The 17,719-nt window shown below is 42.2% G+C and overlaps 2 protein-coding genes across 4 annotated transcripts in view; both read left to right on the top strand.

Annotated features, from left to right (window-relative positions):
• Nucleotides 1-433: 433 nt before the first annotated feature.
• The window catches only part of LOC115774033 (NACHT, LRR and PYD domains-containing protein 12-like), a 196,026-nt gene continuing 178,740 nt past the window's right edge, over nucleotides 434-17,719 (top strand). Inside the window, exons 1-5 of the mRNA XM_030721040.1 lie at nucleotides 434-719; nucleotides 1,611-3,390; nucleotides 3,500-3,673; nucleotides 3,901-4,074; nucleotides 4,369-4,542. Coding sequence (XP_030576900.1) covers nucleotides 434-719; nucleotides 1,611-3,390; nucleotides 3,500-3,673; nucleotides 3,901-4,074; nucleotides 4,369-4,542 — 2,588 coding nt within the window. The remainder of the gene's footprint in view (nucleotides 720-1,610; nucleotides 3,391-3,499; nucleotides 3,674-3,900; nucleotides 4,075-4,368; nucleotides 4,543-17,719) is intronic.
• The window catches only part of LOC115774201 (photoreceptor outer segment membrane glycoprotein 2-like), a 49,121-nt gene continuing 39,365 nt past the window's right edge, over nucleotides 7,964-17,719 (top strand). For all 3 annotated transcript variants that reach the window (XR_004019169.1, XM_030721357.1, XM_030721358.1), the window contains exons 1-2: nucleotides 7,964-8,100; nucleotides 8,548-9,902. Coding sequence is in view for 2 of the 3 variants with exons in the window: in XM_030721357.1 (XP_030577217.1) it covers nucleotides 9,322-9,902 (581 nt within the window). In the remaining variant the exon portion in view is untranslated. The remainder of the gene's footprint in view (nucleotides 8,101-8,547; nucleotides 9,903-17,719) is intronic.

Genomic DNA, 17,719 nt, shown 5'->3' with positions numbered 1-17,719 from the left:
GAAAAGGATGTTTGAGTTCTTCATCCTCGGTAGAAGTGGGAGTGTTTCTTCCAGTATTACCAAGATAAAGTTAACATTTCTGAGTCAATGGTGAAAATAATCTGTGCTAAAACATCCCTCTCCTTCTTTAGATGTCTGAAGGTTTGCCATCACTTCTTTGAGTTTTTCTGTTGGACCTTCATCGTCACACCTAAGAGTCTGCTTTTGTTGTACCTTGTAAACTTGTATCTTTGTAAACATTAAAGTGAACTTTTATTTTGTAAATTTTATGAAGAGCTGCAAAGAGCAAACAGGAATGTCAATGTTACTTACCTTTGCTTTTAGGCAGGAAAAGTAGCATATAAGAGAATAATGACAGATGTGGTCAATCACCCCAGCTATCACAGAACTCTTTCAGACATGAGATTTTTTATGATTTTGGTAGGGAGAAACAATGACAAATTCAACACGTGAAGAGCTACTCCTGAGAGCACTCAAGGATCTGGGAGACAATGAGTTAAAAGAGTTCAAGTGGTACCTGCAAAAGTCTGATGTCCTGGGACGCTTCCCAATAATCCCAAAGAGTCGACTAGATAAGGCCGACAGGCCAGACACGGTGGATCAGATGCTGCAGACGTACTGTGAAAATGTCCTGGAGGTCTCCAAAAAGGTTTTGAGGAAGCTAGATAGGAATGATCTTGTGCAAATTTTAATAGACCCAAATGCAGAGCCAGTAACAGGTAAGTCATGGAATGATTAAAACTCGTATTACAAATGTGCTTTGATTCCTGGTGGCAGGTGCATATATCATATAGAAAATTAATCCAATTAGCATTTTGGTTTGTTAGGAGCTACAGTGCTACAGGTGCTGTTCTTTACCTTGATAAAAATATTGTAGATCTCAGGGGGTGTCAAGGGGTGGGTAATAAAGAACAAGATCTGCTAATCATTTGGACATGAAATGCACTGACCAGACACTTAAGGAAAATTTGGTTATATTTTAATGTTGATCCAAAAAACCACTGTGGCCACTGTGTAAACTTACAACATGTTTTCTTATCAAAGCTTTACACTGAAATGCCATACCTTAAGCTGAATGATATGGTTGCCACACAGCATTAGTGTCCTTTTAACAATTACTGAAAAAACAATACACAATAAGTATCATATAAATACATCATATATGCTTAACAAATAAAGATACATAACCTTGGTTTTATACCTCGAATGTCTATTGAAAGACAGCATAATCCCAGCTATTCTCTGTTATTTTCACACTCCTAAGTTAAATATACTTAGTGTAACCCATACTAATGCCATTCTCACATGATACGACTTCTGCTCTGTTTCTTTATGGCTTAGCACAATTTTGTAGCATCCCAAAACCGTGTTTACACACAACCATATGTCCGCATCATAACAGGGGACACTGATTTTAAAAATTGCTACAGAAATTTGGGTAATTACTGGTTTTTATTAGGAATCTGTCCTTGCCATCCCAACCATGGTCTGCTTATTGTCCATTGACAATTATCAAAGTTACATAAATTTACCTTTTTTTAAAACAAACAAATAAACAAAAAACTCATATTTACTAAAGTCTACTTCCTCTGGTCTTATTGTTCATTCAGAGGGTCTTGATGAGTTCCAGAAAAACCTCAAATCCAACCTGATGAAAAAATTTCAGAATTCAGCTGAAATTTTTAAAAAAGGAGGAAAATCTAAGGTTCAAAATGAAACCTACATAGAGGTCTTCCTGAAAATAGAAAACAGTCAAGAGGTCAACAAGGAACATGAGATCAGACAGATTGAGAAAGCCTCCAGGAAACCAGACAGACCAGAAGCAACGGTCCGATGTGAAGACATCTTTAAAGGCTCACCTGGAAGAGCTGAACCAATCAGAACAGTGCTGACAAAGGGAGTGGCTGGCATTGGGAAAACAGTCCTAACACAGAAGTTCTCTCTGGACTGGGCTGAAGGCAAAGCCAACCAGAACATCCACCTCATATTTCCATTTACTTTCAGAGAGCTGAATGTGCTGAAAGTGAAAAAGTTCAGCTTGGTGGAACTTGTTCATCACTTCTTCACTGAAACCAAAGAAGCAGGAATCTGCAGCTTTGATGGGTTCAAGGTTGTGTTCATCTTTGATGGTCTGGATGAGTGTCGACTTCCTCTGGACTTCCACAACACTGAGATCCTGGCTGATGTTACAGAGCCCACCTCAGTGGATGTGCTGCTGATAAACCTCATCAGGGGGAACCTGCTTCCTTCTGCTCGCCTCTGGATAACCACTCGGCCTGCAGCAGCCAATCAGATCCCTGCTGAGTATATTGGCACAGTGACAGAAATGATAGGGTTCAATGATGCTCAAAAACTAGACTACTTTAGGAAGAAATTCAGAGATGAGAAGCTTATCGGCAGAATGATCCCTCACATCAAAACATCACAGAGCCTCCACATCATGTGCCACATCCCAGTCTTCTGCTGGATCACTGCTACAGTTCTGGAAGAAATGCTGAGAGCTAAAGAGAGAGAAGAGCTGCCCAAGACCCTGACTGAGATGTACATCCACCTTTTAGTGGCTCAGGCCAAAGTGAAGAAAGTCAAGCCCCAGGGAGGGACTGATGCTGATCCACAGTGGAATCAAGCAACCAAAGAAATGATTTTTTCTCTGGGAAAACTGGCTTTTGAGCAGCTACAGAAAGGCAACCTGATCTTCTATGAATCAGACTTGAAGGACTGTGGCATCAATATCAGAAGTGCCACAGTATATGCAGGACTTTTTACAGAGATCTTTAAAGAGGAGAGAAGACTGCACCAGGACAAGGTGTTCTGCTTCATCCACCTGAGTGTTCAGGAGTTTCTGGCTGCTGTCTATGTCCTTATGACCTTCATCAACTCTGGACTCAACCTGATGGAAGAACAACAAACAACATCCTGGATGTCTAAACTTTCAAGACGTAAATCTAATATCTACCAGAGTGCTGTGGACAAGGCTTTACAGAGTCCAAATGGACACCTGGACTTGTTCCTCCGCTTCCTCCTGGGTCTTTCACTGCAGACCAGTCAGACTTTCCTACAAGGCCTGCTGACACAGACAGGAAGTAGCTCACAGGAAATAGTCCAGTACATCAAGGAAAAGCTTGATGATGGTCTCTCCCCTGAGAAAAGCATCAATCTGTTCCACTGTCTGAATGAACTGAATGATCGTTCTCTGTTGGATGAGATCCAGAAGTCATTGAGTTCAGGAAGTCTTTACACAAATGAACTGTCTCCTGCTCAGTGGTCAGCTCTGGTCTTCATCTTACTGTCATCAGAAAATCTGGATGTGTTTGACCTGAAGAAATACTCTGCTTCAGAGGAGGTTCTTCTGAAGCTGCTGCCAGTGGTCAAAGCCTCCAACAAAGCTCTGTAAGTGGCGTGCATTACAGATGATTAGTTATGATCTACTATTGTTACCGTTTTAAAATGCCTGTTAAAAAAATTAAAAAGACTTTATTTCTCTCTCTCTAATTTTCAGGTTGAGTTATTGTAACCTGTCAGTGAGAAGTTTAAACATTCTGTCCTCAGTTCTCAGCTCACAGTCCTCTAGTCTAAGAGAGTTGGACCTGAGTCACAACGACCTGCAGGATTCAGGCGTGAAAATGCTTTCCACCATACTTGAGGGTCCACATTGTCCACTGGAAACTCTCAGGTCAGGAATCCTCTGTTACTGCTGGTCGATGCTCTTCCAGTTGTGTTTTGTGGATTATCTTAATCTTGTTAAATTTAATTGCTTCTTAAAAAAATGTTCCTCTTCCTGGTTACAACATAGAATGCTGTGAAAAAGTACTTGTCTCTTTCCTGATTTCTCTTTTATTTTGTTTTATGTTTGCATATTTTTCACACTTACATGTTGTCTTATGGTTGGCTGATAACCAGGCTGAGTGGCTGTAACTTGTCATGGAGAAGCTGTGAGACTCTGTGTACAGTTATCAGCATCAAGTCCTTGAGTCTGAAAGAACTGGATGTGAGCAACAATGACCTGCAGGATTCAGGAGTGCAGCTTTTATCTGCTGGGCTGGAGAGTCATCACTGTAAACTGGAAACTCTCAGGTCAGGACTCTGCAGTTTATTCGGCTTAGGACCATTTAAATATCACGTTATTCTTTTTATTGTCAACATCAAATCCTGCTACTGTCAAATAGTTTTCTTTAATTTTACTTGTTAATTATTATCAGTGAAGTTTTGGAGTACAATAGTGTACAAAGGGACTATCTGCTATCTTTTTGTTTTTCTTATTCATGTGATTTTCCTGTTACCAGATTTTGTAGGAAGGTTTCTAGCTTCAGAAAAAGAATACGAAAACATTTTAAAGGTTCAACAGAAATGGAACTGAATTAATTTCAGGCTGTCAGGCTGTCAAGTCACAGAACAAGGCTGTGTTGCTCTGGCCTCAGCTCTGAGCTCTAACCCTTCCCACCTGAGAGAACTGGACCTGAGGTACAATCATCCAGGAGACCAGGGAGTGGTTCTGCTTTCTGGTGGAGTGATGGACAAACAATGCCGACTGCAAACTCTCAGGTATGGACAGAAAAATAAACACTATTAACTATTAAACATATAATTAACCGTGTGATGGAGCCAACCTCTATCTCCAAAGAGAAAAAGAAAATAAAAGAAAAAAATATATTTTCCCACATTTCTTCCCCCAGGGTGGACCACTGTGGAGAACAGCGACTAAAACATGGTCTGAGGAAGTGTAAGAGACATTCATGTATCTAAATTTCAACATAATCTTAATATGATCTGCAAAACCCCGACTTGTATTATTAGGGGTTTGGCCTCCTAGACTGATAAGTTGGGGTCAGTAGTCTGGTAGCCTTTACCTCAGCTGACTGCAGTCCCTGAACTGGACCTCTGGACTGTGTTTGTGCTGTTGGACCCTTTCGGAGCATTTTTAATATCGCTGCTGTGTGGTTAATTGTACTAACAGGCCATCCAAGAGGACTGAGCTCCAGTTTTCGTGGGTGAAATTGTAGGATTTTAATTGGATATTACTGAGCACTAAGTAGCAGGTATCTGTGACGCCTGTGTCATGCTCCCATACAATCAGTAGATGCAGTCAAGGCCAAATATGATCATGTCTGGCTCTGTGGTTCGATGATAACCTGATGCGTTTGTCCTGCTGTTTGTTTCAGATGCCTTTGAGCTAGAAATGGATCCAAATACAGCACACAGAAATCTCAAACTCTCTGACAACAACAGGAAGGTGACTGTGGTGAAAGAGGAACAGCCCTATCCCAATCACCCTGAGAGGTTTGACTACTGCTGCTGGCAGGTGCTGTGTAAAAATGGTCTGACTGGTCGTTGTTACTGGGAGGTGGAGAGAGAGGGGCAAGTTGTCATAGCAGTGAGTTACAAAAGAATTAGCAGGAAAGGGAACAGTGCAGACTGCAGGCTAGGGTGGAATGACCAGTGCTGGAGTCTCATCTGCACTGAAGAGAAATATTCTTTCTGGCACAACAAGAGAGAACATGTTGTCTATCATTCCTATGGTGCCACTGTGCCTAAAAGAGTAGCAGTGTATGTGGACTATCCTGCTGGTACTCTGTCCTTCTACAGAGTCTCCTCAGAGACCGATTCACCGATTCACCTCCACACCTTCCACACCACACTCACCGAACCAGTCTACCCCCGCCTTTGGCTTTGGCTTTGGGTTCTGGTCATATAACTCCACAGCGTCTCTCTGTGAGCTGTAGGAGTGAGTCTGCTCCTGACTGCTGAAAGTACTCTGTGCTCTGCCACACAGATTAGAAAGCAATGCATCATGTAACAGTTACCCTCCTACTGATTCCTCACATCAACATTTACCTCCAGTATCAGCACAGGAAGCAGCGTGACTGTTGGAGGTTTGGTGTTGAATGAATGAAAGACTAGAGTTTATATCACTTTTATCAGCTGTGGTCATAAATGGATGGCAGCATTTGAATGGGCTGTGAATAAATCATACATGCAGGTGACGGACAGGTTTATCATAAATGGTTCTATGCCTTTAAACTCATCTTTATAATCTGATTGTGGCATCTTTGTTACTCTAATCTGACTCAGATTAGAGACAGAACTTTATTGCAGCTCTACTTTCATGCTGACCTGTTTCTGCAATCTGTGAGTGAATGTGTGATCATCTCCAATTATTCTCTTCAAATCTGTTCAAAATGAACTCAAACGGTTTTATTTGCTGTGTTTTACTTCTTTTTAAATGTTATTTGATGTGTGTGTGTGTGTGTGTGTGTGTGTGTGTGTGTGTTTTGTTACACTGAGCTGAGATGCTCCAGGTCTCTGTATAGAAAATGAATGGAAGCTGTCGGCTGAGTGACATGGACAGATTTGATAGATTTTTTCGATAACCTCTAATAGGTGTAAAAAATAGATGTTGCATTCACCGACGTGGATCTAATACATGGTTACATTTTCATGTTTGTGTGGTTATATGAGTGAAGTCAGAGAGACTGATGTGGATGCGGTGCACTTCCACAGAACCACAGAGAACAACAAAAATGTCTAAAAGCCTCTTAATAATTTAATGCTCGAGCCTTTTCTGTGGTTGAAACCTCAGCTCTGAAACTGGATGCATTTGGGAAAGTTTAAACTATGGTAGTGAGGGTGCAGGTTGTTCAGTGATATTGTGGGTATAGTGTTTTATTTTTATTTATAATTATAAAGAAACTTAATGGGAAGTGTGACATTTGAATGGGAACTCTGTGTACTTCTCTTTGTGTTTATTTCTCCTCCTTTTTACATGTAATGATGTGGGTTTTTTTTTTTTTTTGTTTTTTTTGTTTGTTTTTGGGTTTTTTTTTTTTTTTTTTTTTTTTTTTTTAATGATGTGTTTTTTAACTTTGGGATGATTTTAAATGTAAACTGTGTTCATATCATCATCATCATCATCATCATCATCATCATCATCATCATCATCATCATCATCATCAGAGAGCACTGATGGCACTGACTTACAGAATTATCTGCTTTGTTCATCTGGAGTAAAAACTTTGATTGTTTCCTTTCAATCAGCCTTTAACACAATTATTTTTAAAATTATTACTGTTTGCATATTCAGCATTATTACACGTCTTTTACCTGCAATTAGTGTGACAAATTGTCTTGATATGTAAAGTTTTGCAATCCTTCAATAAACGGAGACATGGTGACGTGACTGTGTTCATGTGTTCAGTGTTGTTTACTGCTGTGTGTGTGTTTCATGTTTTATTTGTGGATTTTATTCACAGTCACAGAGACAGAGCTGACTAAAGGAGGAACTAGTTTTGGATAAGCTCCATAGATCTGCACATTATGCACATGAGCTTGTAGGACGCTGTCTTCTGTTTGGCTACAGTTAAAACTCTGCATCCAGCTCAAACCTGACCCATCATAAAGAAACTGGAAGAAGAGAGATGCCCCTCCTATAAAACTCTGGCTTAATGACCTTGTAAGTACGTCACACCTCGAAAGAATACGACTCTTTCTGACCAGCTCTCCTCTTTCAGTAAAGTCTGGACACCTCACTCTACATGTCTACACCTGTAACTGGCAGTTACAGATCTGGCTTCTTATTTTGGTGGGTAGCTGCTCTGGGTGTGTGGGGAGGGTATTTTGTTGTGTTATGATGTGTTTGACTTAGTAACTTATGAAACGAGCAATACTTGGATACTGTAATAATGTCAAGCTTAAATCTTGTGAAATGCTCAATAAAATATATTTTATAAAAATATTCTCTACCCTCTCCTACCTTTACCCACTCTACAACAGCTTAACCGAGTCCACACTCACCACCTCCACTTCCTCACCTGCTCTCCCCTACCGCCTGATGTACTCTTTCGTCCTTTCTCCTCTGGAATTTGAGTGATTTAAAGCGTGGATATGTCTTCCTGCTGAAGACCCAGCTGGTGGATCGAGGGTTGGAGATTCTGTCAGCTTATTACAGCTGATTAGCTGTAAGGGGATTAGAGGTGCAGGATGGTGAGTTTACAGGCACTTCAAAACTCCCATTCTCAGGTGCAAAATTTGCTTTGTGCCAGCGCTCACCCGGGGACATTTGGGAGAAGAAAGTCCGGCGACGGGAGTTAGATTTCAGTACACAAGGTAAAATTTTTTAAGGTGTTTTATTGCGTTGGCATAGTGTTGGCTGATCGGATCAGCATATATGTTGTGGCAGCTAGCGTCCTCAGCCCAGCTCATCTTTGCGTGTTGTTCTGCTCTAGAATAATGAACAGGTAAACATGCCTTCACTTCATTTTTAGTCTGCTTCTTATGATGTGGACAGAATTCATAATCCCAAACTCCACAAAAGAAAACAGGATGTTTGGACTAGTAGATGTTTACTTCTGTGTTGGTTTACTGCAGTATCAAAGCAAGTAGATGCAAATATTTCCCAGTTAATTCTGATGGATGTGTTTATAAGATTCCCATTCCTCTGACTGAGACCTCATTCTGACTGAGGGTCATGTTCACACAGTTGGAGTTCTGATGATGGTGGTTCATAGTATTCGCACCAGGTTTGCTAAATGTCTTCTTCTTTCTTCCCTGCAGCGATCACATGCTGGTTGTGTCTTTGTCTTCAGTCAGGAGTGCCTAAAATATCTCTGTAAGCTGCTTATGGCACTCAGCGGGCAGCAGCCCGCCTCCGTCCTGCTCCGTCCTGCAGCTTTCATTTAAAAGCCCACGCTGAAGCCTGAGCCTGACCTCTGAACCTCTCGCACCAGTCTGGATTCAATGTGGGCCTATAAATTGACAGCAACAAGTCACCTGATGGTTTATGACTGCCAGAATTAAACCCCTTAGCTTAGTCTTATTCTCACTGCTGTTTGTCCAAAGAGAAGTTTTCTTTATTTACATCAAGGGTAATGAAATGAAGGCACGATTGGAAACCAGTGAAGGTGTACCCACCTAAAAACCATGATTGTTCTGGTGCCTTCATCATTACATATTCATACTAACATTTAAGAAGCACACATTTTGATGGTTCTTTATGAAAAGGTGCAGCCTTAAATATTTCAATCAATAGAGCTTTATGAGTTTCAGCTTGGACCAAATTAATGTGACAATAAGAAAATTGGTGAGCTAAAATCATATTAATTGCTAAACAAGTTTTAGTATTGCCACAAAAGGACACAGAGGGATTAAACAAGCTGCTGGGATGCTGTCATATATAAACTCTGTATAGACTATTCGCTCAGACAGCTTGACACAAGAATGTAATGCAGAGCCTAGTGGTCACAAGTGGCAATGCACATTGAGGAAATTCAATTTTGGCCATGTTAGGAGCTTCTTGGGTCTGAGTCACTCAGGAACCTGAGAACTGTCATGGCAGTTGGTAAGGTGACCTTCACCAAGGTAGAGAGAGAAAAGCTAGCTGAGGTTCTCTGGCTTCTTAACTGGATCTCTGTAGTGACAGGCACTATCCTCTTCAGCCTGGGCTTATTCCTCAGAGTAGAGATTCACAAATGGCAGGAAGTGATGTCAGAACAGGGAATCCTATATGTGGCACATATGCTGATCACCACAGGACTGGCAGCCTGCTGTATCAACTTCCTTGGTGGCAAGATCTGCCTGGAATGCACTGACACCAACAAGTTCCTGCGCTGGAAGCTGGTGATGATGCCATACATCATCTGCACCTTCTTCTTCACCTCCTGCGTTCTGGCGGGGGCACTGATGTGCTATGGCATCCGCAACCAGCTGGAGGAGTCCCTGTTCCTGGGCCTGAGGAATGCCATGCGATACTACAAGGACACTGATACACCCGGCCGCTGCAACCTGAAAAGAACTGTGGACCTGGTACAGATTGAGTTCCAGTGCTGTGGGAACACCGGGTACCAGGACTGGTTCCAGATCCAGTGGATCAGCAGCCGCTACCTGGACATGAGCAGCAGTGCTGTGGTAGAGTAAGTGGAGCCAGATATGCTGAGAGTCTCTTAGGGTTTGTTGAGTCCTCTGAGTGAGGCACATGGCAGCAGGTACAGGGTCATCTAGTAGAGTCTATCAAACTGAAACTACAGTTCCTCCTAAAGGAGTCTGTCAGAACCAAATCGTCACCTTTAGTGCACGACTCCACTGAATGAACATGACAGAATATGTTGTTAACTATCTTCAAATAACCATCTATTGGCTGTTTTTAGCAACATGAGCCCTCCAGTTATCAAACAAGAATAAAGTGACAGTATTTGTTAAATATTTAGGGCCCGAGCACAACCTGTGCGAAGGCCCTATTGTAATTTCTTTGGACATTTAGGCAAATTAATTGCTTTTTTGAGGGCCTAAACATGCTCAAAAACTCATGAAATTTTGCACACATGTCAGGTCTGGTCAAAATTTACATATTTTAATTTTGGTTTCAGGCATGGCCCTTTCAAAATGGCTCTACAGCGCCACCTTTAGTTCAATTCCCACTGCTGTGTTTCACGTACATGTATGAAATTTGGTACACATATGTAACATGTCCAGATGAAAAAAGACCACAGGGTTCAATGGCCTAAATCCAACGGGAAGTCCGCCATTTTGAATTAAATGGGCAATTTTAGCAAATTTCTGCCCTCATATTTTCTCTAACTACTCCTATGATTTAGAGGGGATCAACTTAATATTTGATCAGTGTAATCTACATACCAGGGACAATCTAAATTTCAAAACTGGTGAGTTTTCGCCAGGGGGCATGGCTGTGATGCCACACGGAATTTCAATCATTCGCCAGGAAATTTTGATTGGCTCTCATTCACATCTACATAATCCAATCTGGACCAATCTTCTTCAGTAGGATGAGGGTCCACCCCTGAACACATACATATGCCAGTATTTAATGAAAGCCACAGTGCCACCTAGTGGGAACAGGAAATATCATGTTTTACACATTGAGGGAAAGCTCCAAGGTGTTTGAGCATAACCATCTCAAATTTCCCCTGGAAAGCCTTAAGGAGTTGGGCTTACATTGTTTTCAAAACTGTGAGCCATGATGACAAAAATAGCAGTCACTCAAAGCCACATTGCCCAGTCTGCACCAAACCTCCGTGTTTTGATAAGCCTCCTGTCCTGAACACATTGATATGCATATAGTCAGTAAAAGTTAGAGCGCCACCTAGTGGGAACTGGAAATATGAAATACCATGTTTTATACACAGCCCTGGAGCTACATTTTATCTACATATCTGAAATTGTGCAGGCTCATGTAACATCTGACGATGTGCAAAAAACTCTCTTGGAGCCGTACCCAAAACCCTACAGGAAGTCAGCCACCTTCAATTGAAGGTGTCCATTTTTGCCATTTTCAGGCCTCGTATTTCAGTGAACTCCAACGAGGGCATTACTACACGATACTACATTAAAGCTATAGTGTGTGAAATATCACCACTAGATGTCAGTAGATTGCAGATTGTAGTGAACTGAATTCTGCAGCTGAAACCCCTCCGAATTCAAGCACATAATCCTAGCTACGGTGGCTGCTGCAGGAAAAACTGGCCACCATTCATCTGTACTGAGTGTAGACTGTCAATATGTGTCCACGTTGACTTACTCTGGAGGAGGCTGTAAAACTTTCTGAAATATGAGCTGATTAGTCAGTGAAGCTCAGTTCTGTCTGATGTCAGTACTGATACTCAGCTGAGTTGTTGAGGATATGCTGAATTTTACTGCTGTTTTTGCTGCTGTTAGGCAGTGGCAGTGAAACTGGTTTTGAAGTGGATGCAACTGTGTTGAACTCTGACGCTGAGTAAATAAACTCTCATACAATGTGAGAATGTAATCAAACTTTATCAGGGGAAAGTGTGATTTTTAGGACACTCAAGCCTAATGTTAGCTGGCAAATGTTAGCTTATAACCAGCTGCCGTCATTGTCAGCTGGTCGAAGATGAGAGGGGCACATGTCTGATCTGCTGACACTCAGTAACTGCACCAATTTTAGGAATAAATAAGCATGTTTGTGCACTTTTTCACGTGTTATGGTCCTGACTTCAGGGTCTCCAAGACAAATTCGGTCATGCAGCTCACGCAGAGTGAACTGGCAGAAGCTTTTGACAATTTTGCTTTGGCAGTGCAGGCTTTAGTGGGCATGATTTGGTCCTTGGAAGGTGAGAATGGCTATGAACTGCAATATGGCTCTTATGTTGATGAGCTAATGAGCAAGCTACCAGCCAACTATAGAGATGGGTTTGTTGAATACAGCCTCAGTCGTGGAATACTGAGAACTGGAACTGACAAAACGTATACACTGCCAGATTTCTCTGCCTTGCTGGAGGTGAAATCACAGGTGAAGTACATCTCAGACAGGGCAGCTGACATTTTTTGGGATCAGACCAAGCAAGTTAATAAAGGCAAGAAGATACAGGGACACCCTTCCACACAGATAGCTGAATCAGAGAAGCACTGCTGGTGACAGGATGACTCCCACGAAAGGAATGACAAAAATACAACCCTACTGCCCATACTCTGACACTCGTAAGCACTATCTTAGTCTGTGCTCCAGATTTAAGATATTATCCACAGCCCAGAATTAACCATCATCCTGTCACCTGCTCTGCAACACCACAATCTAACAGAGGAGTCAGAGTCATTTCTACTGAGGACTGCCCACCATGATGTGATCCACCTACAGGGGGCCTCAGCCTCTTCTGAAACTTCACCAGCCCATAATTTGGAAGCAAGACAGCAAATCCATCATGCTTTCAGTGCAGATAAATTGGGTCTTTCTGAGCGCAGTTATCTAGTTAAAGTGTTTGTGGGCAAATACACACATTTGTAGGCACCCCCACTAAATGACAGGATACGGCCTGTGGTTCTCATTATCTCATATTTTCCCCACCTACATGTCCTAACCAACCTGTAAAATCTGGTCCCCCTGGGGGTCCGTTAGTAGTCTGTACATGTCTTGGGTGTGCACTGTAGGGTCCAGCCACCCTAGCCCAGCTCCCTGCAAGTGAGCAACAGTGTGTCTATACCATATTCCCAACCTCTGATCTTTTTCAATATGTCGAACTGTTGTGGAAGGTGGATATACTGCCATACATAAATATGAGGGGCCGTTAGGGACATTATTACTGAAACGCTCTCACAAACACTACTGAAACGCGCTCACAAACACTACTGAAACGCTCTCACAAACACTACTGAAACGCGCTCACAAACACTACTGAAACGCTCTCACAAACACTACTGAAACGCTCTCACAAACACTACTGAAACGCGCTCACAAACACTACTGAAACGCTCTCACAAACACTACTGAAACGCGCTCTCACAAACACTACTGAAACGCTCTCACAAACACTACTGAAACGCGCTCACAAACACTACTGAAACGCTCTCACAAACACTACTGAAACGCTCTCACAAACACTACTGAAACGCGCTCACAAACACTACTGAAACGCTCTCACAAACACTACTGAAACGCTCTCACAAACACTACTGAAACGCGCTCACAAACACTACTGAAACGCTCTCACAAACACTACTGAAACGCTTTCACATACACTACTGAAACGCTTTCACACACACTACTGAAACGCTCTCACACACACTACTGAAAACCAGAGAATTTTGTGTGAACAGGAAGTCGTTTCGAATGAACAGGAAGGCGTTTCGAATGAACAGGAAGGCGTTTCGAATGAACAGGAAGTCGTTTCGAATGAACAGGAAGGCGTTTCGTGTAAACAGGAAGTCATTTCGAATGAACAGGAAGGCGTTTCGAATGAACAGGAAGTCGTTTCGAATGAACAGGAAGGCGTTTCAGTAGTGTTTGTGAGAGCGTTTCAGTAGTGTGTGTGAGAGCGTTTCAGTAGTGTGTGTGAGAGCATTTAAGTAGTGTTTGTGAGAGCGTTTCAGTAGTGTTTGTGAGAGCGTTTCAGTAGTGTTTGTGAGAGCGTGTTTCAGTAGTGTTTGTGAGAGCGTTTCAGTAGTGTGTGTGAGAGCGTTTCAGTAGTGTGTGTGAGAGCGTGTTTCAGTAGTGTGTGTGAGAGCGTTTCAGTAGTGTTTGTGAGAGCGTGTTTCAGTAATGTTTGTGAGAGCGTTTCAGTAGCGTGTGTGAGAGCGTTTCAGTAGTGTGTGTGAGAGCATTTCAGTAGTGTTGTTGAGAGCGTTTCAGTAGTGTTTGTGAGCGCGTTTCAGTAGTGTTTGTGATAGCGTTTCAGTAGTGTTTGTGAGAGCGTTTCAGTAGTGTTTGTGAGCGCGTTTCAGTAGTGTTTGTGAGAGCGTTTCAGTAGTGTTTGTGAGAGCGTGTTTCAGTAGTGTTTGTGAGCGCGTTTCAGTAGTGTTTGTGAGCGCGTTTCAGTAGTGTTTGTGAACGCGTTTCAGTAGTGTTTGTGTGAGCGTTTCAGTAGTGTTTGTGTGCGCGTTTCATTAGTGTTTGTGAGCGCGTTTCAGTAGTGTTTGTGAGAGCGTTTCAGTAGTGTGTGTGAGAGCATTTCAGTAGTGTTTGTGAGAGCGTTTCAGTAGTGTTTGTGAGAACGTGTTTCAGTAGTGTTTGTGAGAGCGTTTCAGTAGTGTTTGTGAGAGCGTTTCAGTAATAATGTCCGTAACGGCCCCTCATACATAAATGTGAAGACCGCTACACGTCAGAAAGCACTTGAACTTCTGGAGCAGGGCACCACTATGGTTGAGGTAGATGGTGTAAGAAGAAATGCAAGGCCTCTCCACTGTCACAAGGACAGTCCTGTCCTCTGGACACCCAAGATGGCACTATTACCTCAGCTACATGTTGGCTAGCCAAAGATATTTAGCAGGTTGAGACCTACTGTCAGGAAGTGCAGAAGATGGAGATGACTGGTTATGTTAACAGCTATCCCCTGAGAATGTGGAGTCCTCCAGTGAGTCATGGTATCTACTGCATCATGTAGTTCATCACAATGGCAAGGCTAGACTTGTATTTAACTGTTCATACCAATTACATGGGCTGAGCCTAAACATCCAATTACTTCCTGGTCTAATTCTGGGACCTTCACTGCTTGGTGCCCTCCTCCACTTCCTAGAACATACAGTGGCCATAAATGGTGATTTCAAAGTAATGTTACACCAAATCTGCCTACTGCCAGAGGACAAACCTCTTCTTTCCTCTCATCGCTCTGTTGAGAGCTATGAAAAAATGGGAGGAGCTGAATATGTGGGAGTGGCAGGTTCTACTTTTTGGTGTGACATGCAGTTCTTGTTGAGCTACATATGCCCTCCAAAGACAAGTAAGTGACAACAGTCAAAGGAATGAAGATATCTTGGATACTGTAGAGAGGGCCTTCTGCATTCTTTGCACAGTCTCACATCTGTGAAGTCCTTCATTGATCAGATGTGGGAGTTTCTTGCTGTAGGAGGGTTTGAGATCAGGCAGTAGGCTCGTAATGTTTCATCAGTGGTAGAGCAATTCCTTGTGGAAGCCAAAGCAGGCAGTGAAAAGCTGTGGCTTTCCCAGCACAATCAAGACCCAGAAGAACCAGTTTTATGCCTCCATTGGAACTGACTAGGAGGAGAAGCCAAACTTCAGTCTAGTTTTTCAGCTCTTGAAGCCCCCATTAAAGAGCAGCTGACCGGGCAGTTTGAATTCCGGTTTAACCCACCACGTTCCCCACATTTTGGGGGTACCTGGGAATAAGAACTAAAGATTGTGGTTGTAACACCCTTATACGTTAAGTTTAACAGTTCATTCTCAGTGCTCTTGCTGTAGTCCAATGTTTCTCAAAGTGTGGGGCGTGCCTCACTGGTGGAGCACAGGATCAGGACTGGTGGGGTGTGAACGACCTGGGAGAAAAGTCGTGCAGAACAAATGTTGAACATCGGATTAATTCTCATGGCGGAACAAGGAAATGTTAGCAGGTACACTAGCACAACGAATAGTGAAACTCTCCACCATCACCCTCGATGCATTGCCCCCTTGGTGATGGAACGATTGTTAGTGTCTGGCACTGAAGATTAATATTTGTATTTTTACTTTTCCTGTTTTATTTAGAACCACACACATATACATTGGATCCCACTCTTGTATGCCGTTTTCCATGCTGACTTTTTATTCACCTTATTAACCATCATTAAAGTCTATCTGGAATGAACTCTCTGTGCCCTACTCTGACCGGAGTCACTGTCCTTGGAAGAATCTATCAAACCAGCATCCAAGTGATAACTTCTCTACTTCCTCTAACTATAAATGCACAGTCTGCACAAGCAAAATCCAAATCTGAAACTGAGCACAGACATTCTCTATGACAGAAACCAGATCAGAAACTGCTGATCTACAAGATGGCACCAGTGTGTACAGCACACCGTTTATCACTCTTTACTTTGTTTGTGTTTTTGGTGTTTCTGTGTGTCATACAAACTGTCAAGTCGCTTCTTGTGTATGATTGCCAAAGACTTCTGGAGCTTCGTCTGTTTGCTGTAAAACTCGAGCAGTATCACCACGAAGGACTCTGCCTCTACTCTTATCTGGAATACCGGCTTTTCTCTGCTGACCTCCAGGCTCACCTCACTGGAGGAAGAATCATAGATGCTGGGGTAAGCACAGCGGGCAGTTGGTGAAGCCAACTTTACCCTGCTCCACCAGTGCTTTCCTTGCCCAAAATTAATGGGCTCCTCTTCTTTTTCCTTCATGGCCTTCCCTGGACCCTTTCAACTCCTGGCTGGTAGCAGTCTTTGGCTCAGATCAGTCTATTCCACCTCCCTGCTCCTACCCACTACACCTGCATTGACGAGGAGTGAGCCTCCAGAACTTATGGCCTTTGGTGCGTGCCCCACTCACTGCTGCTGTTTTGGATCTGGCCCCCATCAGGATGGGCCTGATGAACACCAAATCTCTAACGAACAAAACTTTTATACTAAAAGATTTTTTTCTTTCTTTCTTCAATTGAGTCTTTTTCGAGTTGGGTCACTCTCTTGCTCTGCTCTGCGTGGCGGTTTACCATCCACCAAAGTATAATAACGACTTTTTTAAGTGACTTCTTTGATCTCTTGGCTGAAATTATGCCAAAATATTACCAATTTTTAATGGTTGGGGATTTTAATATTCACGTTTCTTGCCGCTCACGGGGCCACGGCACCTGTGAGCAGCTTTGTAGATAACTGAAACAATGAAAAACAAAGGATGACACAGGAGACACGGCTTGTTGTCTTGGATTCCTCCACAGCTATATTAACTGTTAACACTGTCCATTTTGAATCAGCATCATCTTGCTGTACACATATATATTGTCTCTTTAGACATGTTTCAGTGTCCATAAATGACATAGATCCACCAAATGTTACATCTTGTCACATTATCTCCTTCATGTCAGTTTCTCATAACTCAGATTAACACTCTGCTCAGTACTGTACTTTAAATATACCTTTAAAAAAATACTATGAGGTTTTTATGGACTCCATGTTAAACAGCAGCACGTAAATAAACAAACTTTTAACTTAAACATATTGATAAATTATTACATTTTTCTCTATTACATTCCCTTTTAAACATGTATCTACTCAGTTTTCCTATATACACTGCTCAAAAAAAATAAAGGGAACACTCAAATAACACATCCTAGATCTGAACGAATGAAATATTCTCATTGAATACTTTTTTTCTGTACAAAGTTGAATGTGTTGACCACAAAATCACACAAAACTCATCAATGGAAATCAAATTTATTAACCAATGGAGGCCTGGATTTGGAGTCACACACAAAATTAAAGTGGAAAAACACACTACAGGCTGATCCAACTTTGATGTAATGTCCTTAAAACAAGTCAAAATGAGGCT

This window comes from Archocentrus centrarchus, chromosome 24 (assembly GCF_007364275.1).
Source record: "Archocentrus centrarchus isolate MPI-CPG fArcCen1 chromosome 24, fArcCen1, whole genome shotgun sequence".
NCBI classification, from domain to species: domain Eukaryota; kingdom Metazoa; phylum Chordata; class Actinopteri; order Cichliformes; family Cichlidae; genus Archocentrus; species Archocentrus centrarchus.
This window is presented reverse-complemented; position numbering and strand designations above follow the sequence as displayed.